The following is a 25,138-nucleotide window of genomic DNA, read 5'->3' as shown; positions in this document are numbered from 1 at the left end:
CAGGGCCTCAAATAAACCCCTTCTCCTTCTTGCCTTTGACAGATATAGCACTATCATTCCCATTTCACACGCAGGGAAACCCAAAGTCGAGAACACTCGGGTTCCTCTTCTCTACTTGCAACTCCGCAACCCCCAGATCGGGTACGCGCAACTGCGATGTCTACTGTGTCAGGTGTCGTAGCGTGTATTCTCTCTCCTCGAGCTGCGTCTGGCGGGGCTGGAGGCCGCTGATAATTGCTCCCAAGACTCTTGAGGAATCCGATCCTAATCCTCAACGGCGCTTCGGGGACGAACGTGCTTTCCCACCGTCCCTCACCCACCCCACCCCTAGAATAAAGATCGCAGAGAACCATCAGCTCCAGCTACCAACGCCATCTTGACCACTACGTGTGACGCCGCACGTAGCGGAGAGCGCAGCCCATTGGCTGGGAGACGGCAGGCGGAGGCGAGGCGCGCGAAGACGGAGAGGAGGGTGTGGAGGACAAGCCAAGGAAACTACAATCCCAGCCTTCCTTGCGCGTGCACACCAAGAGCGAAAGAGGAGGGAGTTTGGGTTCGGACCACAACTCCCAGCACCCCTCGCGATGTCTCTCCTTTCCTTTCAAAACGTGTAGGAAAAGAGGGACAGAAGAATGGAGGCTTTCTGGTGTCCGTTCTCCGAAAGGCGGGAAAGGCAAACTACACCTCCCGACTGGCAGCGCGCGGCTGCGCCTGCGCCCTGATAGCTGTCGCCATCTTGCCCCTTCTGAGGCACAGCAAACAAACCCAATTCCTGGTGTCCCCTAGTCTTGGCGGAGGAGCCTTTTAGATGAGCCCAGAAAGGCCGGGCAGGTGGGTGACTCTTAGACAGGGTGCTGGGAAGAACTGGCAGGATAGCCAGTCTGGAAGAGCGCCGGGCCAAGCATTCGGAGCCCGGCTTGGGGCGCCCAACCCCATCCTCCGTTGTCTCCTAACGGGATCGTGGGGCTCCCGAGGTGGGCTGAGGGGGACTCTGGCAGGCCTGGTGCCGAGATTGCTGGGGTCCAGCTCTGGGGGCCTCCTGGTGAGTCTCGGTCGTCTGCCTGGCTGTCCGAGCGTCTACTCTTTCTCTCCGTTGTCCTCTCCGCTGAGGAGGGAGAGAGGCGCTGATGCCTGCCGGGGCCCCTGACTCCGGCTACTGGTCCTGAGAGGGCCTGGGTCGTGAGCTTGACATTGGGGTGAGCGCTGAGCGGCACCGGTGAGGAGGGTGGGCGGGCTGCTCTTGTTGTGGTGCTGCGAGAGAGTGCGTGTTTGGGGAGGGGGCGGGGCGGGCTTGCCTCCTTGACACTTGAGTGGGGGAAGGATTAGACAGGATTCCGGTTCTCGGAGCGGGCTCCGGCAACCTCTGCCCAGGTTTCCATTGCGATGCAGCCCCGCAATGGGGTCCGCCGGCGGGGACGCGTCGGGATGCTGTGACGTGGTGCTTGATTCCGGCGGTCGCCGGCCGCCTCCAAGATCCTGTCGGGAGGCGGGGACTGGCTTGTAGAGGGAGCGGATTCCTTTGGCTCTGCCCCTTCTTCTTCCTCCCCACCCCTTTTCTTTATGTCATTCTGCCGGCTGGGGCGCGCACTCCAGTTCTCCTTGCTCTGGGTTGGTTCTTAGATGAGAGGACTATGGGAAGTAGGGGGAGGGGGGTCAACTTCAGGCGTGGAGTTGGAGTTAGCAGTCCCAGCTCCTGGAACGGGAGATAGCAGTTATTACGGGTCGATGCCTGACTTCTAGACGAGACACTGAGCTCGCTCATTCATACATTCACTCGCTCATTCATTCATTCATTCATTCATATTACTTGCTCTTCTCAGTCATTCATCTGTTTATTTAACAGATATTTGCAGCGGATCTGCTGTGTGCTAAGCAGGTATAGTGCAAGGGCCCAGCGCTGTTGTCTTTTTCTCTAGACCAGGGAATTCCCAGTACCAAGTTCCTGACATCTAAACTTTTGGTAAATGTTTTTTTGAGGACTGCTGGGTGTAAATTCATGTTTCATTGGTAAGACTCGAGGAGAAAGTACTATATTAAGTTCCATTAGCCCACTTAACATCCTAGGAACTTTACTTATTTTATTTCATGTAGCTCATAGTGAGAAAGCCGGCAGAAGTCAAGTGACTTGCCCAGGTTACACAGGTAGTGGCACCTACTTATGAAATAATGTGTTAGCCACTAGGATAAGAACTTCACATACACTGTTATTTAATCCTCATAACAAGCTGAGTGATAAAATCTCTGTTTCACAGATGTGTAAAGTTTATGTTCAGATAGGCCAATTTACCCAGGATCACACAGCCAGTAAGTTGAAAGATTGAATTAGAACCTATATGTGTCCAATGCCTATGCTCTTTCCACTATGATAGGCTGGAATAGTAAGCTCACACATGGTTAAATTCTTCATTTGTCAGAAGTTGGAAAGCATGGAGGTGAAATAGGATTGTGAGATATTCTTACTGGTTTTGCTTCTTAGCGTGTGGATCTCCACGTGAGTGGGCTTTTGAATGTACTTTCGTAATTTGAGTTTTTGGTTTTTGTTTTGGTAGGGAAGACAAGCTCTTTGGGGCTACCAAAAAGAAGCAGCAATGCCTGTTGTGTGGCCAACACTTTTGGATCTCAGCAGGGATGAATGCAAAAGGATTCTTCGAAAATTGGGTATGATTTTCATTTTTCATGTTTCATGCCTCCCTATGATCCTTTTCCCTTTCTGTTTGGGTCATGGCTGTTTGCATGGATATCATATTTCATGATGGTTAGAAATTCTTGAGGTATAGTTCTTGTCTTACTCTGTTATTTCCCTAGTGCTTTGTATAGTGCCTTGTACACAGTAGATGCATGAATCATATTAATAATAATAGCAGCTAAAAGTTCTTCAGGGCTACTGGGCTATTCTGAGTCCTTTACATTCAGCATCTCATTTAATCCTCATTCAAACCAAAAAGATAGGTGTGTTTCTTCTTTTGTCCCCATTTTACAGATGACAGACCTGAAGCTTAGAACCCGAAGTAATGCTGATAGTAAGTCATGGGGTCAGAATTTCAACCCAGGGAATAGGATTCCAGTCTCATGTTAACATACTTTTAACCTTCATGAATGTATGTGTGAATTACATACTGTTTCTGAATTCTAAGTTAATGTAAGCTATGCTGACTTTTCCAAATTATATTTTACTTTCAGTAATAAAACACCATTTATGCCTGTAATGAATTATTTAGTGCTTCTTTTCCTTTAGAGCAGCCTTTCTCAACTAACATTTAGGGAGAGAATTAAGCCCTAATACTAAGTTATCCATTGTATGTAATGAACTAACTTTTCTTCATGCATCTAGAATGGTATGTATTATCCTTGGGAAAATTGAGAAAAAAAGATTTACTCAAATCATTTTCTGTATTCTGTGGTTTACATGAGTATCCTTGGTTGAGAAATGCAGCCTTGGACTGTAAGGTCCAAGAAGGAACCTTTTTGTCTTATTTACCACTATAGTCTCAGGCCAGCACATAGTAGGGACTCAGTAAATGAAAAAATAATTTGAAAAAGAATATTAGATGTTTTGGCAGTGGATAGGAATTATTTAGATATCTATGACTTTGAAGGGGAAAGTGTGGACCTTGAATTCAGATAGACCTGGGGTCTTGGTCCTGTTACTAACGACCGACCGACATGATCCAAGGACAAGTTGTTTAATCTCCCTAAATCTATTGACACTTTTGTAAATGAAGGACAATAATATCTGCCTCATAAGTTTATGTGGATTAAGTGTATATAAAAAGGGCCTGTCACAGTGCCTGACATCTGAGTATATAATGTTTTAAAGCAGTTGCTTTCAGACATTTATTTATTTGCAGGTGAACCTTTTCTTCAAAGGAAATCTTTGTTGGGAATTCCTATGCATAAATCTGAATCATAGCAAATCTGGCCCTGCCTGCTAATAACCTTTGCCCTTTTTATTTCCCCTTAGGCCACTATGAGGATTTCTATATTTTAAACTACTTCTTAGCATTGTATTTTAGCACCTCTAGAGAGGTTTTTTGTTTTGTTTTGGAGTGGGTTGGTTTTTTGGGGGGTCAGTTATTCCTTTTTTTTTTTTAACCTTATATCCAAACTTTTAGTACTAATTCGAGGGTGATTTTCTACACACTTATATGCAATTGCTCTAACTTGCTAGCTACCAGTTATAAAGTTGGATTTTTATTTATTTCACAGCTGAAATAATTGCAGATCACAACTGAAGTTGATTGCATTAGAGTTTCTGGGCTTTTGGGACCTTGAATCAAGAGATTATGTTTGAATATAAAAATTGTAACCTTTAAGTGTAAATTTATCCTTAATTTTAGTCAGAGTTGTGTGGGTAATATTGCTGAAGAGCGGCTTCTATACAAAAGAAAACAGCCTTCCTAGAGGGTAACGTCATCTTCAATGACCCTTCTTTTGGGAGGTGAGCCTAGAGAGTGATTTTCGGAAAGACTTCCTCCCCACCCGTTGGCTCATTATCATAACAGTGAAACCTTTGAATTGCTTTCAAACACTAGCTCTAGGTCCAAAGTTTAGAGAAGGTACTGTATTTAAAAATTAGTTTAAAATATTTTAAGAATTAGCTTTAAGGGGCTTCCTTGGTGGCGCAGTGGTTGAGTCCACCTGCCGATGCAGGGGACATGGGTTCGTGCCCGGTCCAGGAAGATCCCACATGCTGCGGAGCGACTGGGCCCGTGAGCCATGGCCGCTGAGCCTGCGCGTCCGGAACCTGTGCTCCGCAGCAGGAGAGGTCACAACAGTGAGAGGACCGCGTACCGCAAAAAAAAAAAAAAAAAAAAGAATTAGCTTTAAAAAAATTCTTTTTAAAAATGTTATAAATTATTTTAACAGATGCTAAACATTACATTTTACTTAAATGTAGAGAAATTGGGATAGAGAATTTCTTTATGACACACTGAACATACTAGTGATAGATAAATGCTTCCTTCCCTCTATCCTGCCTCTCCCCTGCCCTATTTTTTTATGACCATTTCTGCACTGTAACTCTTACATGAGGCTTTATGAACTATAGTATAATTGAATGGCTGGTTTGTTTAAATGGAACGGGTTGAGGGCTTTATAAAAATAGTTTGGCAAATCTTCTGTTTTCTGTGTTTTTTCGTGTGTTATTTCGTTATACTTATGCATCATTAGAGTTAACACTGTAATAGAATGGTACCAAAAATAATACCAGAAATTCAACTGAGTTTGATATTTGTCAGAATCTTAGGATTCTCATCAAATGAAATCCACAAATGTGAATGAGGTTGGGAAGCTAGTAAAAGTTCTTTACAATGAGTGAGTTTCTCATTGAATGAAGGGGGGAGGTATGCATTGGATTGTGTAGCTATGAGAACTGTGTTCTGAGTTACAGTTTTGTGTGAGGTTGCCACCTCTTACTTTTTTTTTTTTTTTTTTTTTGCTGTACGCGGGCCTCTCACTGCTGTGGCCTCTCCTGCTGCAGAGCACAGGCCCCGGATGCGCAGGCTCAGCGGCCATGGCTCACGGGCCCAGCCGCTCCGCAGCATGTGGGATCCTCCGGGACTGGGGCCCGAACCCGCGTCCCCTGCATCGGCAGGCGGAGTCAACCACTGCGCCACCAGGGAAGCCCAACCACCTCTTACTTCTGTGTATGACTTTTTAGCTGGACTTGGAATGAGACTTGAGATGTCAAGAATTTTTGTCTTTCTTTAGTTAATTTCACTTTTTTTGAAATATTGTGAAATAGTGAAATTTTGATCACCATAAATTCGACAGGCCAAAAGTGAAGTTTTTCCTCAAACCACTTCCTCTCTCTGACCTCTCCATTTCTTTTTATGGTATTGCCATTCTACTAAATATCTTGGAAACTGAAAAACCTGATTCTTTTCCTTCTGCCGTTCCTTCCACATTTAATCAATCACTGAGTTCTATCAAAAACTTTTTAGACTGGAAATGGTGGCTTTTCTTAGTCTGGCCCCAAACAGTTTTTCCTTTTTTTTTTTTTTTGAGGTACGCGGGCCTCTCACTGTTGTGGCCTCTTCCGTCGCGGAGACAGGCTCCGGACGTGCAGGCTCAGTGGCCGTGGCTCACGGGCCCAGCTGCTCCGCGGCATGTGGGATCTTCCCGGACCGGGGCATGAACCCGTGTCCCCTGCATCGGCAGGCGGACTCTCAACCACTGCGCCACCAAGGAAGCCCAGTTTTTCCATTTTTATCCTTGTTGGATTTTAATCACCTTGAGGATAAGGACTTTGTTTTGTTCATATAAGGATTCTCCATGGTACCTTGTAGTAGTAGTGTTCAATTAGTAGTTTGGTTTGAATTAGCGACTAACCAAGTACGGACATATTTCCCTAGTGTAAAACTCTCAAAGTAGCCTCTGACTATTACTGGAAGTTTAATGTCTCTGTGAAACATTATGTGCTCTTTTACTCTCTCTGTTCCTTTTGCACATTTGCATTTCACCCCCTGCCTGCCTAGAGCACAGTTCTCTTTCTGATTAAAGCTTATGCTTCCAGACTAGATGATGTGTTTTTCTTCTGTGCCTTTATCACTGTACTGTAAATGTATCAGAATTGTCTGATGACTTGTTTCACTGTAGCTTTATTCTAGAGTTAACTTCTTAAGGGCAGGATTTAGCATACTATCTGGTATATATAATAGGACTCAATACTGATTTGTTGAATAAAATATTCCATAAATGGGGCATAAACATTTAGATATAGTGGTTTCTTAGTTATCCCCAGTGTCTTTCTGAACTCTACTTTAGGTTCTGATAAAAGCTGAAATATATGTTTCCTGGAACAAAGTATTTCCTTCACTACTCCAGAGAAGCAGAGTTTGTCCTTCCAGAGAGACCACATGAAACATCTACATAATATCCAGCCTAGATTGAACATGCAGGATGTTTACACATGGGATAATTCAGTTGGACCAGACATTTCTATTTAAGCTCACTCTTCTATATAAAGTCTTTTCTTTTGATAGAACTGTGAATAATATGAACTGAATGAGGCTACTGTTTTATTGTTGGTTTAGTACCTTGGATGCAGGTATGCATGCCTTAATTATTTGGCTAATATTCAGTATCTGTTGTATGTAAGCCATTGGCAAATACTGGTAGCAACTTGAATTGAGTAAGAAGATAACTGTAGTCTGGACACTTATTTCCCATCATTTTGTTTTGCTCAGGTATACTTGTCTCATAGTGTTAATAGTTTGAAACAACTATTTTATTATTTCTCATGATTCTATGGGTTTTTTGTCTTGCCTGAGCTCTCATGTGGCTCTATTCAGCTGGTAGCTTAGCTGGTTAATTGGGCTCAGCTGAGGTGGCTGGGCCTCTCTCTCCATGTGACCTTTCATCCTGGGCTTCTTCATAGCTTGGTGATCTCAAGCTTCCAAGAGGGCAAGGTCCTGTGTCCAAGGCTGCTATTTGCATCATGTATACTGATGTTCCATTGGCCAGAGTAAGTCACATGCCAAGCCCAGAGTCAGTGTGGGAGGGACTATTGGAAGGTAGTACACGAGAAAGTACACTGAGAGGCAGGCATGGTTCATTGGGAGCCATTGAGGGCTTTTTGGTTTTATATTTTAACCACTACTAGGGACTGACAGTTTCATTAAATAAGAGTTGTTGCTGTGGAAAGTTAGTGAAATGAAACTGTCTGGCATTAGGGTTCAGTGTATTATGTCCTGATTGCTGTAAGAGCAATTCATGTATGCTAATCTGCCTTAGTCATTTTGCTGGTGGTTTTTATAGATGCAGAGGATCATAGAAATGGACGGTACCTTCAAAGTGTCTTCTAGATAAAGAAACTGAGGATCAGAGATGAGAAAGGACTTGTCCAAGGTCACACAACTAGTGTCAGTACTGGAGCCAGAGTCTGGTCATTTGACTCTTGATCCAGTAGTTTTTCACTTGCGCACTATTCACAGATAGAATATAGGTCAAATTCTTAGGCAAGCCTAAGGAATTATTTCAAAGTTTGGCCAGTAAAGGTACCTATCAATAATGCTAAAAACTTCTCTTATCAGCCTTTTTATATCACTTGGAACCTGCTCCCAAGTGTTGGTAGCATCTGAGTTGAATGTTCTTCAGGATGGTGCGTAAGATGAAATATTTACCATTAGATTTTTCTTTTTTTTTTTTTTTGTGGTACGCGGGCCTCTCACTGTTGTGGCGTCTCCCGTTGCAGAGCACAGGCTCCGGACGCACAGGCTCAGCGGCCATGGCTCACGGGCCCAGCCGCTCTGCGGCATGTGGGATCTTCCCGGACCAGGGCACGAACCCGTGTCCCCTGCATCGGCAGGCAGACTCTCAACCACTGCACCACCAGGGAAACCCACCATTAGATTTTTCTACCTAAACTTTTTATATACATGACTTCTGTGAGGCAGTAAAAAAGAAAATAAGATAATAAAAGCCACATTTTATTTTTATTATTTTTTTATTTTTTTATAAGGAATTTTTTTATTAGTTTCTGCTTTATAACAAAGTGAATCAGTCATACATATACATCTGTTCCCACATCCCTTCCCTCATGCATCTCCCTCCCTCCCACCCTCCCCATCCCACCCCTCCAGGCGGTCACAAAGCACCGAGCTGATCTCCCTGTGCTCTGCGGCTGCTTCCCACTAGCTATCTACCTTACGTTTGGTAGTGTATATATGTCCATGCCTCTCTTTCGTAAAAGCCACATTTTAACCTATGGTTTTATTTATTTATTTATTTATTTTTTGCGGTATGCCGGCCTCTCACTGTTGTGGCCTCTCCCGTTGCGGAGCACAGGCTCCGGAAGCGCAAGCTCAGCGGCCATGGCTCACACGCCCAGCCGCTCCGCAGCATGTGGGATCTTCCCGGACCGGGGCACGAACCCGTGTCCCCTGCATCGGCAGGCGGACTCTCAACCACTGCGCCACGAGGGAAGCCCTAACCTATGGTTTTAGATAAAATTTTTGAGAGGACATTAATGAAATATTCGCATATTGATTTTTAGGTTTCCTGCCCTGAAGTTTCACTCTATGTAGCCATAGTACTTAAATATTGATGGCCTATCTTGATAAAATAATTTTCTTCTTCTAGAATTGGAGGCATATGCTGGAGTTATCAGTGCACTTCGGGCACAGGGAGATCTCACCAAGGAAAAGAAAGATCTTCTTGGAGAACTCTCAAAAGTTCTTAGGTAAATTATCATAAAAGTTTGTGAGAGATGAGTCTAGAAATATCATTTTGAGGTGTTTCAATACTTTTCACTCTTAAGCTGAAGACAGAGGTGTTCAAGTTGTTGGTGTTTAGAGATCCCATCCCAGTTGTGTGCTTTGTTATGGAAAATTATGTAATTTACCATTTATTCTGTAATCTAATCAGAAAAGGTTTAAGGCAGGTTATCTTAGGTTTGGGCTGCTTGGAAAAGGGAGGTATTTTTGACCTGGGTGAAGGAAAGAAGAGCTGGCAGCGACTGGATAGGAAGATCTAGAGTGGCCCAGTGGCATTTGTTAGGGGGTAGAAGGAGACACTAGGAAGTTGTTGTCTTAACTTACAGAAATGGGTGGTGATTAATAGTCATAGCCTTAGGGATAGTTTATCCCTTCAGCTTCCCACTAGAGTTAAAAAAATTCATTAAAAAAATTCTGGTGAAAGGGATTCTTTGATACTTTGCCTTGATCCATTCTTAACATCTTGAGCTTTCTCAGAAAATTCAGTTCTGTTTTAACTGAAGTTTCCTTTCTACATTTAAGACCATTTTGTCCTATTCTTTTTTTAAGTGAAAATAGGGAAGAGATTTTTTTCCCTGCATTTAATTAACATTAAAATAGGGATGTTATTAAGCCAAATTGTCAGTCTTATTGCCTCCATACTTAACAATTTATATTTTTTGTTTGTTTGTTGTTTATATTGCCTTATAAATTCTGCTTTCCAGCCCCTTAAATATTTTAGTCCGTGGTATAGATTTAACTTAGCAATAAAGATTACACTTTTAAGAGTGCTATTCACTTTATTGAGTATTTATGAATGGAATGGGTATAGCCTTTTTTCAGTTGTTTAGATTTAACTTTACATGTATTTAATCAGGATCAACATAAGTACATTTTTACTATAGTGGTAACATTATACAATGTAGAAGACATACAGCTCAAGTGTTGAGTAATAAAGGAATAATATCCTGGTGTCAAGTTTCATAGCATATAGCTATAGGAAACATTATCTTGCCACTTTCATTTCTTTATTATATTCACTAAACATAAAATTATAGACTCTTAAGCTTTAGAAAGGACTTTAGAAGACTTTCTTCCAAGTGCCAAAATCCTCTTCTCAGTAACCATGATTAGGGGTCATTCAGTGGCTGTTTACATTTAGATAACAGGAACCTCTGCTAATCTTGAACATGGTCTGATATTTCTGAGTTTTGGACGTAATGACTTGATATCAAGCTGAATTTGTCTTCCTGTGATTTCTAATTTGTAACTAATTCTCTCTGCAGTTACACAGAATCAGTCTGAATCCTTTTCTATGACTTTAATTAAAGCATTTGAAGATATATATTAGGCCCCTGTCTATATCTTTTTACAAATCAATTTTGCCCCCCCACCCCCAAGCAAAATGTTGACTTAAACATTAATAAAAGTATAGAAAAGAGCTGCCTGCTTGGCAGAGTTCTATAATGGCTATTTTTTTTCATAGCATCTCAACAGAGCGCCACCGTGCTGAAGTTCGGAGAGCAGTAAACGATGAACGGTTAACAACAATTGCACATAAGTAAGCCATTAGTCATACCACCCCTGATTTTTCATGACGTAGTATACCGTAGTTTTGAAAGTCTTCCTATTGTGTAGCAGATTCCTGAGTCTTTTATCTTGATAGTAATATCTCTGTACTCAGGGATCCTGACCATAGCTGTGTTAACTATTTATTCAATTGGTTATGTTTTTGCATTTGGTTAGGCAAGCTTTAAGTACTCAGGTCAAATCCTGTTGCAATGTAACCTCTGTATAACTAAAGGCCTCCACAGTTTAGCAGATGATTCCTTTACTTGAAGCAAAGTTCAATAAGAAAGTAGTGTGCTCCCCAAATTTGACAGCCCCTTAGAGTTACTTTGTAATAGTATTTGATATGTATATTGCTTTATAAATAGGCATTATAAAATTTTTGATAACTGACTAATATTTCATGTATTTTGAGATTCAGCAAAAAGATTGTAAAATATATGTTCTGCTTTTAAGAAATATGACTACAGTATACCTTAATTTACTTTGAAAAGCCAACAAAATAAAATTGTAAAGGATTCTTAAAGTGTTTTCAGATCATTATAACTATTTGATAGATGGGGTAGAGGGTGGTGGAAGACACAGACTGAGCATTAACAGAGTATGTATGGAGACAGTGCCTCCTGAAAAACGGAAAAGAACAGAAATTATCCTTTAAATGTTAATGCAAGATGGTAGGAACATTTTATAAAATAAGGTATGTTATAGAATATTCATCTGTTTTTTATTTTTATGTTTTAATGTGAAATAAAACTAAAGGAAAAAATTCAGTACATTTCCATAATGTAATGAATAATGCTTTTAACCCAATTGGCAGTATTGTATTGACCCTGAAGATCCATTAGCTTCGTGTGGTGCTTTAATGTTACTGATTTTACTTGACTGATAAAATGGGGTGCTACCTTTTTAACTGTGTAGTTTGAAAGTTAAGCTGTTTGAATTTGGAGATTTTTCAGTGGTTGGTATGTATGCACTGTAGAAATTTGAAAATTTTCCTCTAGCATCATTAAGTATTTACTTGTTAGGCCAACATGGCTAAAACATTCACATATTGCGTTCCTTCTTTAAATTGCTCTAAACTTTTAAATTTGGATACTCTAAAAATAGTAACTGAGCCTAGATTCTAATTTGAGAACTTGTAATAGGAACTTATGTGCTAGGTAATAAAGTAGTAAATAATAGTTTGCATTCAGAGGCACTTAGAGACAAAATTAGTACCTTAAAAGCATTGGAACAGTATTGTGGGGCAATTAGTTGTAAGTTGATGCATCAGTTTCATACTTAAAGATAACATTTATTTAGTCTCCTTTTCCTTTTTTCCCCTTTAAAGAATGAATTTATCCTTATATTTGGGTGAAAGACCAAGTTACAGGTATGCAAATAGGTTATTGTTATTTCAGGCTTTTTCTTGTATTTATTTCAAAATTGAAGCTCTCAATTATTCAGGGGCACATATTCCATTTATGAATTAACTGTGCCCCTTGCTTTTACTTCTCTTCCCCTCCTCCTCTTCCTAATACTGCCCACCCTTTAGCTATTTTGCTGCTTGAAAGTACCTCTAGTCAGAGGGTGGGAAGGGAGAGGAGGTGAAAATTTTAACTACTCATTTTACTACTTGTTAGTTGTCCTGGGAGAGGTTGATGGAAGAATTTACAAGTATTTGCCAAAGTATTTTTGGATAATATGTCAGCTTCTTTGATCTGTTTGACCTCTCCCTTTCCCTCCTCTCTCTGTTAGCATGGATAATTGAGAGTTGGCTTCTATCTACCTGTTTCCTCTTTTTTTCCTCTCCTTTCTGATTTCTTTAACACATAAATTTAATTTTTTGAAAACCGTTTACTTCAGTGTATAATTTTAAGCTACTTAGGTCTTTCCATACTCCTGTTTTAATATTTTATATTGTGGTTTTAGTTTGACCAGACGTCGTATTTACTTGTTGAGCCCAAGGGTCAATGAGTGGGGAATGGTGAGGAAGACATAGATCCCTCATTCTGTCTGTCTCCTCTGCCCTCTTTCCCTCAGAAGTAGTAACAGAACCTACTTCTAAAGATTATCTATAGGAGGCCTTCAAACTGTGAGCCTGAAAAAAGTAATTTGAGCCAAGGAGGAATGCATCTGAACTGACTGCATTCCCTTTCTCCACTCCCTTCCCTCCCCCACTCAAAACAGCAGCTTAGGCCAGAAGGAATGTGGTTGAAAGGTAAAGAGAAAGCCAAGAAGATTGAGCACAAAGGAGATGGAAACAAAAGGACTGGAGTGTCTAGTATTGAAGAAAAGCCTTGCTTGAACCATAACACGTGTTTATTATTTGGCACGAGACCATTTATTAAGTTTGATACTCTAATTCAGTTTCAAAACGTGTCAGAATATTATAGTATTAAAGCCTGGAATGTCAAGGGGCTTCACAGTTTTTAATTGGGCCACTCTTGCCAGCATTGTATCTAAATAAAGTGGCTATCCAGAATTACTGTTCTCTTAACTCCTTCTCCATCAGCCAGACATTCATGGGATACTGTTTGAGTTTCTATGTGAGGATGAGGATTTCATGCTGGTGCGCTGCATACCAAAGGATGAGAGGGCCAAGGTAGTTCCACTAGTATCTTGTTAGACTTCTCAGAAAAAGGGCTGGAGCCAGGTTTCCACCCTCCCTTGCTATATTTAGTATAAATAGAGAGGAGTTCTTTGGAACTTAGGAATCTCAGGAAAACCCTGGAATAAGATGTTTACAGAAACCTGTAAAATTCTATCTAGATGATTTGTGCAACTAATGCATATATACACCCTCATTAGTAAGCAAAATAGGAATTTTGATCTAATTATTCTAACATGATATTTAATTTTTCATTCACTTAAAAAATGTTTGAGCATGTTTGCCTGAGTAGAAATTTGGAAGATTTATAGATCTTTCTAAAAGTTGCAGTTGTATCTTTTGCACTGCAAATTCTGTCTTTTCAATAGCATATATATTCATGTATTTTAAATTATTAATCTTCCATAATTTCTGCCACCATTTAACAATGTACCAGGTAAGTGTAGACATCACTTTATTTGTATGGTAAACTCTCACCAAGCAAATTTATTAGTGATATTCTAATAAAATGATAGCAAAATAGGAGTAAGCCAAGAAAATGCTGAATAGCTTATAGAATTTTTTCCTTTGACAATTAGCAATAGGTCTATTTCTGTCTCTCTTTCTTGTTTGTACGAATTTTCTGTTTCAGAACTAGCATCAACTTGGAGATTATGTGATAACAAATTTGTGAAGGTTATTGGGGTCTTAAGAATCCCTCTTTCCCATGTCTTAGGTAGGACTATGTTATACCATGAAGGAATTTGCAGATTTCCCACTGTAACTCAACTGAATTCATCAACTCCTAGAAATTCCTTTCTTGACTGAGTGTAAATTCTTCTCAAGTTGTAAAGTAATTTATTTGTTCCATTCAGTGAAAGTTACTAGTGATTAGACATCCGTGCCCACTTAGTATAAATCAAAGGCAGAAGTTAGACAAAACACATTTGAAAATTTTTATACCTTCCACTTGTGATGTGGCAGTTAATTTCAGTAGCATGATGTATGCTTGTTGAAGGAGACATTTAGTAGCTGTGTGACCATAAGCAAGTTATTTAACTTCTTGGTAATTCAGTTTTCCCATCTTAAAAATGGAGATAATAATATTACCAATTTCATAAGATTGAAAGAACCGTATGAGTTAATACATGTAAAATGTTTAGAACAATGCCTCACATATACTAAGTGCTAATTGATGTTAATTATCATCATTATCATCATCATCATTATTCCACTATCCACCAACAAGGGCTTTTGTGTACTCTATCTAAATTTGAAGAATCAGTGGACCTACAGAATCTTAAACTCTAGGTTGGGTTGTAGAATCTTTGGTTTTGAAAAAGGTGCAGAAATATTTCTGACGTATTGAAGAGGATGATTGATTGATTCTGGGTGAATTTTAAACCTCGACACTAATCATTAGTCAGGAAAAATGATACCACTACCTTTTGTGGAGCCAAGCCAAGGGAAGTGAACAACTGTCTTTTCATATTTCAACCTCTGTTTGGATTCCTAGGATAAAATTTGCTCAAGAAATTGAGTAAAACTGATAATAATGTCTGCTTAGGGGTAGAATTCAATTGCCTCAAACATTCCTTAAAGTGAAGAATGGTATAAATAAGTAAAATTCAAGTAGTGGCAGGTTTCTTGCAGTGTCCTCACATCTAGTATACTTTTTTTAACAGGAAGGATAATAATATAACACATTGTCAGTGACACATGCAGTGATATATACAGCTCCCTTCTATCCCCCAGTACCTAGTCCCCCTCGTTTACTGCCTCAGTTTCCCTTGTTTAAAAGCCTTAGAACCTCTGGCCATGCAGGCAGTTAGGATAATTTTGCAAAAGTTCAATGAATTCCATCCTTAATTATTCAGGAAAATCTGATTTTTGAAATAATGAGTACTTTTTACCTTTTTAGCTTAATTATAACATTAAGTTCTGAAAGTTAGTAGAAATACTAGTTTTCATTAGCAATACCAGATTTAAACTAATGAAAATAATGTTGATATTTATTTAAAAGGCATGGGACAGTTTTTGATAGTTTCAATTTTGTTCATTATAAGATTCAGATTATGGAATAAAGTGTGTAAAAATCTAAGTGTGTGTGAAATTCCTTGAATTCTGATTATTATTCATAATTTTGATCTTGCTTGCTCAAAATACCTCCTCTCCTGTTCACTCAGGGCACTTTTTATAATTTAAAAAGTTATATTTGAGTGTATATATTTGCTTCATTTTTAGCAATCGAGAACTCTTGTAGCAGTGTTTTCTTTTTTGTTTAGTATGTCTGGACCTAATAGCTCTTCAGAATGGTCCATTGAAGGTCGTCGATTGGTACCCCTGATGCCTCGGCTGGTTCCCCAAACTGCCTTCACTGTAACAGCTAATGCTGTTGCCAATGCAGCTATCCAGCACAATGCATCTCTTCCAGTGCCTGCAGAAACAGGAAGCAAGGAAGGTGAGTAGAGAAATAGTTCTGTGTGTAGAAATGACTTTTCTCACATTCTTCAAGAAAAGTTGTCTTATTTTTCATCTGTTTTTGTCCAGTGTTTAAAAGTTGTGAAACATAATGAGCAACACTTGTTCTGAAACGAGAAACTGCCAAGTTTTTAGTCTCAACCAAAATTAAATAAAAGTGTGAATTATATTTATCACAAAATTGCAAAAAGCCTTCTTGGATTGAATTTTTGAAATGAGCGTGTCTTGTTAGAAGTGGATAAAAGGCCTTAACAGGTGACATGGAAAATTAATAAGATGATAGAAGTCATTTATCTGCTGAAGAAAGATGCTGAACTGATACTTTAGAAAATAAAGCTCTGTTTTTGTCTTCTGGAATCAGTGGTATATGCTGCTTCTCTGTTCCAGTCAATGTGCTGAATCTGTTAGCGGTTACGTGGCCGATGGGGATGGCTTTCTTATTGTTATTTAATCTAATAATTGATACATGCTTTAAAAATCCTTGGAGTCTCCTGAGGTCACCAAGAGTAATATTAAATTTGAGAGCGCATGTTTGGGTTGACTTCAGTAGCTTAGTTTGGTGTTACATGAAAGTGACCCTGAAAATAATGCAGTTGTCAGATTACTTTGCAGAATTGTTCTTTTCTTGACTAGCAGTGGGTTGTGGAGCAGAATGAGACACTCCTTTCATACATGCCAGACTCTGTTTTACACGGAAGGAAGCTATATTTAGGGAGAGACAGTTATCAGTGTGCAAACTTGGCCTCCATTGAGTTCCTGATTTCTTTGTTGCAGGAGAGCTATCTTTCTTCTCTTCCCACTTCTGTCTTTTCTATTTACCACCTCTCTGGTTCACTGGAAAGAATATAGAATTTTCAATAGTCTAATCTATGTTTGAATCCTAGTTTGCCATTTCTTTGCTTTGTGACCTCCAGCAAGTCTTTTTAGCTTCTGTGAGCCTTGGGTTCCTCATCTTTAAAATGAGGATGTGGTGTTGTGAGAATTAGTGATAATATATGGAAAGGATTTAGCATAATGTATGGTACTCAGTGACTGTAAATAGTGCCTGTGAGCTACTCCTGCTTCTTGTTGTTATTCAAGAAATTGAAATATGAAGTTGTCATTACCTTAGTTATTATTGCACTGCTTAGATGGCAAGTGACTATTAAGTTGTTTATGATAAAAGGAACTTACCTTGTTTCTCTCCAGGAGCCAAGTTGGAAATTGCTATGGTTAGGGAAAAATTATCCATCACTCCATCATTGATGCTGCTATTAGTATTAAAAAAGAATACAAGTATATGCTTTTTGTCCAACTCCTGCCATGAAGGAAAAATGATTTTCATTTTTCTCAGTTTTAAACTTGTTTTCTTTGTAACTGTGCTCTTCTCCATTGTCAGTGTCACCTGTACACAGCTGCTAAATACTTGGGGGAAACCTAGTTAAGTGATGATTTTCAGGAAAGCTTATTAATATGTTTTAACCTAGTACTGGCCTCTAACTTCTGATTATATAAAAATGTTAAAATTGGCCTGCAGAAAAAACAATAATTTTACTGTATGCATGGACAGTTTTGGTGAAAGTTAACAGCAGACTTTTTTATCGTTCCTTCAGTAGTGGTTTGCTATTCCTACACAAGTACCACGTCAACCCCAACCTCTACCCCTGTTCCAAGTGGCAGCATAGCAACGGTTAAGTCTCCAAGACCTGCCAGTCCTGCCTCCAATGTAGTTGTCTTGCCAAGTGGAAGTACTGTTTATGTCAAAAGTAAGTGATACTCTCAGTGTTATCAGGGCCATCTTGACTAAAAGCTGCAGCATAGGCTCTGATTAGATCTGCCTTCCTGATAATTCATTGGTCCACTGGCTATTAGCAGTGGTTAGTTTTTGAAGGTTGTAAAGAATTCCTTTCTTTACATGTGACTAGGTATATATTGCTTTTTAATCAGTTCTGGGGGTTGAGAAATTACTTCTTTTTTGTTTTCTATGGGGAATCTGCCTTGAACAGTGCTATACTCTTAAGATTCACTTGTTTTGGTTTTCATGGAATAGAAATGTGAATAGAAACTAAAGGAATGTGCTTATGTCATTTATTTAGTGTTTACTCCTATAATGTAATCTTTGTAGTGTTTTAAAAAATTATTTAGGTACCATATCATTCAACTGTTAAATTCAGTGAAGCATTCTAGAGATTCCTTTCATATTTCTAGTTGACTGTAATTTTTTTAAGTTTATTTGCAGTTTTTAACCCCTTTGATTCTACGCTGTGAAGCAGTTTAATGTCCAGTTCATTTTTTGTTTTTAATGTCTGTTATGTCAGTATTGATTTGCTTTTGGTATCAACTGGAGATCATTGATATTTGATTTTCATTTTTCTCAGTATAGTTATAAACTTGATTTCTTTGTAGCTTTTAGAGGTGGACTTAGTTGTTTTAGACAAATGATTTTGGGTCATTGTCAGTCTTGTTTAGGGTTTAAAAATTGAGGGTATAAGGAGTTATACCAATTCCATGAGTCATGCTGTATGCTTTTTAAATGTCTGCTTTATAGAGATTTCCTATGTATATTGCAAGGTTTTATGTTTCTCACTTGATTTTTTTAAAAAGTACAAAAACAGTTGAGGCTTTAGTGCATTAATAAAAAACTAAGAATCTGGGAGTATTAGTTTATATCAGATTTCTGTGGATTTAGCCAAGATGATCTTTTAAAATAACCATAGAGGTCTATTTTTAAATTTTTTAAAAAATGTTGAAAGTGAATCCCAGACATGAAGAAACCATTTCACACAATATATAGTTTGAAGTAACAGGAAGTTTATTGTTTCATTCTCAGAAGTCACACAGGCAACATTAGTTTGAGATATAATTATTCATTCACCTAACTTCATATGTGCAAGACACTATACCAGGGAAACAAACCGATAAGACTTAGTTGTTGTCCTTTGGGAGCCCCTTAATAAAAGGAGATGTGCAGACTGACAGCCACATTACCATGGGGTAAGTGATACAGAAGAGAATGTGCAAACTGCTTTCTAAGCTCAGAGGAGACATGAATTCGCTTTGCTTAGAGGAGTAAGGGAAAGCTTCACCGAGGAGATGGCTTGCAGGATGATGATTGCTGGATGATGAAGAGGTCATTGAATGTATGTGGTGTTCCCCAAAGAACAGTAGTATATAGAGACTCCAGATGGATAGAATATGTGATAAGGTGGCTTTGGGGAATGGTGAGCAGTTTAGTGTGCCAGGATTATAAGGTGGGTGGAATAGGGTATTGTGTTCTTAGAAAGATATGGGACCTTGAATGATAAAGTAATGATTTTTGTGCTTCATCTTGTAGGGAGATAAAAACTACTAAAGGATTTGAGGCAGGGCATTGGCTTTATTAGATGTGTGCGATTTTTATAGCTGGTAGTAGGATGAAGGGTAGAATGGAAGTGGAGAGATTAGAAGCACGTACACCTTTTAGGAGGTTGTCGCTAAAATACAGGCAGGAGATAAGAAGGCCTGACATGGCTATAGGGTTAAAGAAAAAAGGGAAGGCATTCAGAGACAGCTTCTCTGAGGGAGGATTGATAGAACTTACTGTCTAATTGGGCATGAGGCAAAGGGAGAGGTCAAGGATGACTGATGATGCAATGATTTAAAAATAAAGTATAAAATACAAGGTTATATTGCTATAAATGTAGCAACATTGTCACTGCCTTACAGGTGTTAGCTGTTCAGATGAAGACGAAAAACCCAGAAAACGAAGGCGAACAAACTCTTCTAGCTCTTCCCCCGTTGTCCTAAAGGAAGTTCCAAAGGCTGTTGTTCCAGTCTCAAAGACGATCACTGTACCTGTGAGTGGCAGTCCTAAGATGAGCAACATCATGCAGAGCATTGCCAACTCCTTACCACCCCATATGTCTCCTGTGAAAATAACCTTCACCAAACCATCAACACAGACAACAAACACAACAACACAGAAGGTACGTGGTGGAGGGAGTCTGTCTGCCAATTGCTGTTTTTATCTCTTTCAGTCAATATGATTCAGATTTAACAAACATGCACTGAGTGCTTACTATGTGCTTGGCATTATGGTGGGAATGTTCACATCTCTTTCTTTAATTCTGCACATAAAGCTTTGGGTTAGGTATTATTATTTCACTTTTCGTATATATTTTTGTATATGAGGCTCAGAGATGCTAAATGACTTGCCTAATATGACACAGCTAGCAGATCTTCTAAGACTTTCATTATATTTTACTATTGTGATTCCATTTGGGAAAAAAAATTAAAATATAAAGGATTCTTTCAGCCTGTATTTGGATAACTTTACCTTTAGGAACTTAGTTCTTATATTGCCAGAGTAATGAAGTTGCCATAGTTAGGTGTTTCATAGACGAAAGGAAGGATATGATTAAGTGAATAATTGTTATCATCTTCTTTTTTAATTCTTAAATGCTATCATTAATTCATTTCTAAACTCCTCTCAGTATGTTCAAATCATCAGTATTCTGTCAGTTTTGTTGTTAGAACCCTCTAGTTGCCACACTGATCTGGATGCTGATGGTACCCTAGGCTTGTTATATACCTCTGTGTCGGAGATCTCCCTTCACTATCATTCTGATCTTCCTCTTTCTTGGTTTATTTACTGATTTGCTGGAGCATATCCTCCAGTAGCTTCTTGGTATATGGGTGGGATGGAAAGTAAAGTTTTTGAAACCTTGCATGGTAGACTGAAAATTTCTTTATTCTACCCTCCTACCGTCTTGATGTAAGTTTAACTAGGTAAGTATTCTAGGTGAGAGGTCATTTTCCTTGAGAATTTTGAAGATATTGCTTCATGGGCTGTTGGCTTCCAGTATTGCTTTTGAGAAGCCCAATAATGCCATTCTAATTCCAGATCCTCTTTTTCTCTTGGAAAAAGTCAGAGTTCTGAAAGTTCAAGGTAATTTTCCTTGTTGTGGGTCTTTATATTATCCATTGGGTTACATACTCAGTGGCTCCTGTTATTCTAGACACTCATATCCTTCCATTCTGGGAAATTTCTTGAATTATTTCTTTGATTTTTCTCTGTCCTCTCTTTTTGGATCGCCTGTTATTCTGGATGTTGAATGCCTAGATTGATCCTTTAATTTTTCAGTCTTTCTCGCCCCCAATTTCCATTTGTTTGCTTTTTCTACTGTAGTATAGCAGTTAAAAGCCTGGATTTTAGAACTAGACTTCCTGAATTTGAATCCCATTTTATGCTACTTACTAAGTATGTGACTTTGGGAAAACTAAACTCTAGACCTAAGTTTTTCTCTTGTAAAATAGGGAAAATAATATATCTATTTTATAGGGTTTTGGGGTGTAAATAAATGAGATAATAAATACAAACCAGTAGAACAGAGCCTAGCACATAGTAAATGCTCTGTAAGTATTATTTTCTTTATCTTTTAACTTTATCCTTCATTACTTCTCTGGAATTTTCCATTTTTGCTATCCTATTTTAAATTTCTAGTAACTCTGTCTGGTTTTCTGAAAGTTTCTTTATTTTTTTTTCAAATAGCATCCTGCTCTTTCATAGTCACTATTTTCTCTTTTCTGATGATATTCATGATCATTTTTTTTGATGTTTTCTTCTTTCATGTTTTCTCTCTTACCTGTAAATTTCTTTTATCTTTTCATTTTGATCTCTTCCATTTCAGTTTCCTTAAATGCTGGTTGTGGAAACGGACACTAAAAGGTGACAGGAGGCTCTGTGTGTAGGGTGGGACATGCTGGCTGGTGACTTTCATTGTAGGTTGACCTAGCTGGGCTGTTTTGTTGATGAACACCCGCTACCCCTTTACCTCCACCAGTTGTCATTCTCATTAGGGATTTTTCATGGACTGGACAGTTTCCTCAGAGAAGAATCTTCCAGTCTTTTGCCTACAGTAGTAAGCCTGTCTGCTAGTATTTTGGGAGTAAAGGCAGGGAGTGGGCTGGATAGTCTCATCATTCAGTATATAGACTTTACCTAACCTCTCTGTTTTCAGCATAGCACCTACCTGCCTCAGCCTGGTATCATCAAATTCCCTTGGATTCAATCTCTCCCTCAAGAGAATAAGTTTTAAGTCTTCCTTGAGGATAAGAGAGGATAGCTGGGGATCTTAATGCTGCTTAAACAGATTTTCAACTAATTTACATCTTTTTAGTCCCTCTTTTATCCCCACTTCAGAAGTATCTGGTGTTCTCAAATTACTGAGTCTTTCTGCGGTTCTCTGAAAGCTGTCTTGTTTTTTCTTCTGTTTGCTGTCTTAGGTTTCCACTTTCTTGAGTATGCTTGATCAGTTACTACTTGTCTGTTTGTTTTCCACTTTCCAGAAGTTGATAGCTATTGTCTCCTTTCCATTTTGACCTTATGGGTTTATGTGCCTCTTCTAAAAAATCCCTTCATACTGTTTTAGAGGGATTTTGGGGAAGGAGTAGAGATGAATTCTTGTTTTCAATAGACGGTCTTTCCTACTTTTAAAACTTGAGGTCCATGATAATTTTCATTTAAAGAACCTCCTTGAGTTTCTTGGAAATATGTCATTATATAATATATAAAAAATTATAATTTTCTTAACAAACTAGAAATGACAGTGAGTTGATCTGTGTAATATAATTCTAGCTTCAGTCTTAGGATGAGGCATTATAGTTGAGTGTTAAAATCAAATAAGAATTTTTGTAGTCAAAGAGGCCTGGGTTAGAACCCCAGGTCTTCCAGTATGACCTGAGATAAATTAGTCTTTCTAAATCTGTTTACCCATCTGTGAGATGAGAATAATGCCAATTTTATAAGGCTATTGTGAGGATTAAATGGGATTGTGTATTTTAAAGTACAGCATAGTGTATGTACTCAGAAAATGTTAGGTCCCTTCCCTTGCAGGTATTTTATGGAAAGCAGTGTTACCTAACTTTATTAACTTTCCAGTCTTCTTTGGTAGACCTATATAAAAATATTTTAATAGAAGGGGTAAACCTATAAGTGAAGTCAGTGAACTTAAAAAAAAAATTAATTGCAGCGTTGAGAATGCGCTGTTCCAAATAATGAATTTATCAGTTCACTGAAGCTTACCCCTTAATATATAGAAATTGACTATTTTTGGTGATTTCTTAAATGTTACACTGAACATAATTTTTGTATTTAATGACTCCAAGGTAATCTTTCTGAATATCAATTTTTATATATTATTATAATATTGCTTTCTGGGCAAGCTGTATATTAGGTGTCTTCAGCCTGCTATACTCTAAGAATTTTTAAATCTACTTTTGTAATTTTTTACTACCTTCTTTGCTGGATCTATTTTATCAGTAATTCTTCTCCTCGCCCTTCTCATCTGCTCTTTTAATTTGATATTTGAGAAATAATGTAGCAAAGTTATAGCTAAAAGAGCACCCATCTCAAATCCATGTCCTTTTATTTCCTTATTCTGTTTTGCTTATAGCTAGTTGACATTATATTTATTTATTTCCTATTTCTCCCATAGAGTATAAGTTACTGAAGGTAGAGACTTTGTCTTATTCATCACTATTCCATAGTGTTTAGAACAGTGCCTGACATGCAGTAGGTGTTGACTAATATTTGTTGAATGAATGAATGAATAAATGAATAAGTATATCTGGTTCTAGTACTGGCTCTCCACCTCTCTTGAGCCTCAGCTTCCTTATAAAACAAAGATAATAATAGTGCTTACTAGATAATTAGATGATTCATGGAAAGTACTTAACATAGTGCATATGATGAGTGTTCAGTAAATGTCACCTAACATTATTAACTTTCCAATCTTCTTAGTTGACCTATGTAAAAATACTTGTAGTAGATGGGGGCTCACCTGTAAGTGAAATTGGTGAACTTTTTTTTTTGATTCACTGACATTACCATATTTTAATTTTTTCTTTTCTTCTGAATTGTCAGTTGAGAGTGGATAGTTGAGATTGTCAGACTTGCAATGCTCATAAGAGGACATATTTATTTCCAAAGTCATACATGAGTCATACCATGAGATTCCAGGCTCAGAACCTTAGATTTGTCCTACTGTGTTTAAAAAATAAACATTTAAAACAAATTAAATTAAAAATAAGACTCATTCATTCCACAAATATTTGCTAAGTATCTATTATGTTCTAGATGTAAAACTGTACTCTTACTTCATGTGTACTCAGTGCCATTACTTTTGTTATTTCTTGGACAAGCTGAGTGTGGGTAGGACTAATAGATATTCTTCGGGATTTTTCGTATGTTTTTTGTTTTCCTTTTGCTGGATAATTGGATTTTTTTTGAAATCTCTGTAAGGCTGTTGCCATTATTGCATTCACCTTGGATTTCTCACAAATCATTTGGAAGTCAACTTAGGAAATTACTTTAGTTAAAGTTACTTTTACATTAAGTATAATTACTTCTGAATTTGTGGACTTGATTCAAATTCAAATAGGTCATATATTTTCAGGGTAGACAAATTTCCACCTGTGTTAATGTGGTGCCTTCATTTTGAGTATAACGTTGGTACAACACTTATATAAACAAAGCAACAGAATATAGCTTTATGCTTTCACATGCTTGATTGATATTTTTCATTTTATCCTTAGGGTGCAAGTCCCAGCACTCTTAAGGAGTTTTTGTGAGTGCTAGAAGGTCAGTAATTTGAATTATGGCCTGAATAAACACTGTTTGGTTCACTTGGTTTCAAAATCCCTTTGTTTCCCTTGTTGTAACATGTAACTAAAGTGCAAGTAAATTTTCTTCAAGGTGGATCTCTAATTTTGGATAACCCCTTTTCAGATCAGAAATTAGCTTGTAGACTGAAATCTCAAAATATGTTTTATCATTTGTACCTGTAACCTAATAACATGCTCTCAAAGACTCTAGATTTATTTTGCTGAAGTTATTGTCTTAATGTTAGAAGTCTACATGGATAGTCTAGTTCTAAAATTGCAAATATTTGACCCAAGTGTGAATGCTTCCCCTTCCCTACCCATGACAGAGATTGTTTATTAACTGTGACCTACTTTCCTGCCAAGCCTTGGTGAATCCTCATCTGTGTCACAGAGTCCTTATAAAAACTGTACTCTAGGAAGGCACTACTATTAGTTCAGAATTGGCAAATATGAAACCTAATTGCTATTACTACTCTTAATTGGCTTGGCTGTGCTAGTAACTGTGAGCTCTTTGGATTCTCAAGGGTATCAGAATTTGGGAAAAAGATATATAAAATTTTTTAATGAAACAAAAATAGAGTACATTAAAATAAATTTCCAGTTTGATTTGATCTTTAACACCGTTACTGATATCCTTCTAACATTTATTAAGTAGTAATAACAAGATACTAATAAGTACCATTTGTGAACTGCCAAATATTGA

At 38.2% G+C, this 25,138-nt stretch overlaps 1 protein-coding gene across 9 annotated transcripts in view; it reads left to right on the top strand.

Annotated features, from left to right (window-relative positions):
* The first annotated feature begins 621 nt into the window (after nucleotides 1–621).
* The window catches only part of EMSY (EMSY transcriptional repressor, BRCA2 interacting), an 83,135-nt gene continuing 58,618 nt past the window's right edge, over nucleotides 622–25,138 (top strand). For 2 of the 9 annotated variants that reach the window (XM_060103557.1, XM_060103550.1), the window contains exons 1-8: nucleotides 622–831; nucleotides 2,550–2,658; nucleotides 9,082–9,181; nucleotides 10,681–10,755; nucleotides 12,094–12,135; nucleotides 15,618–15,793; nucleotides 17,406–17,558; nucleotides 19,498–19,757. In XM_060103557.1, the coding sequence (XP_059959540.1) occupies nucleotides 2,589–2,658; nucleotides 9,082–9,181; nucleotides 10,681–10,755; nucleotides 12,094–12,135; nucleotides 15,618–15,793; nucleotides 17,406–17,558; nucleotides 19,498–19,757 (876 nt within the window). In that variant the 5' untranslated portion in view covers nucleotides 622–831; nucleotides 2,550–2,588. The remainder of the gene's footprint in view (nucleotides 832–2,549; nucleotides 2,659–9,081; nucleotides 9,182–10,680; nucleotides 10,756–12,093; nucleotides 12,136–15,617; nucleotides 15,794–17,405; nucleotides 17,559–19,497; nucleotides 19,758–25,138) is intronic. The other 7 variants (XM_060103555.1, XM_060103553.1, XM_060103558.1 and 4 more) reach the window with 5 other exon arrangements.

Source organism: Mesoplodon densirostris, chromosome 7 (assembly GCF_025265405.1).
Source record: "Mesoplodon densirostris isolate mMesDen1 chromosome 7, mMesDen1 primary haplotype, whole genome shotgun sequence".
Taxonomy (NCBI): Eukaryota; Metazoa; Chordata; class Mammalia; order Artiodactyla; family Ziphiidae; genus Mesoplodon; species Mesoplodon densirostris.
The sequence above is the reverse complement of the archived record's forward strand: the minus strand, read 5'-3'. Positions and strand labels throughout refer to the sequence as shown.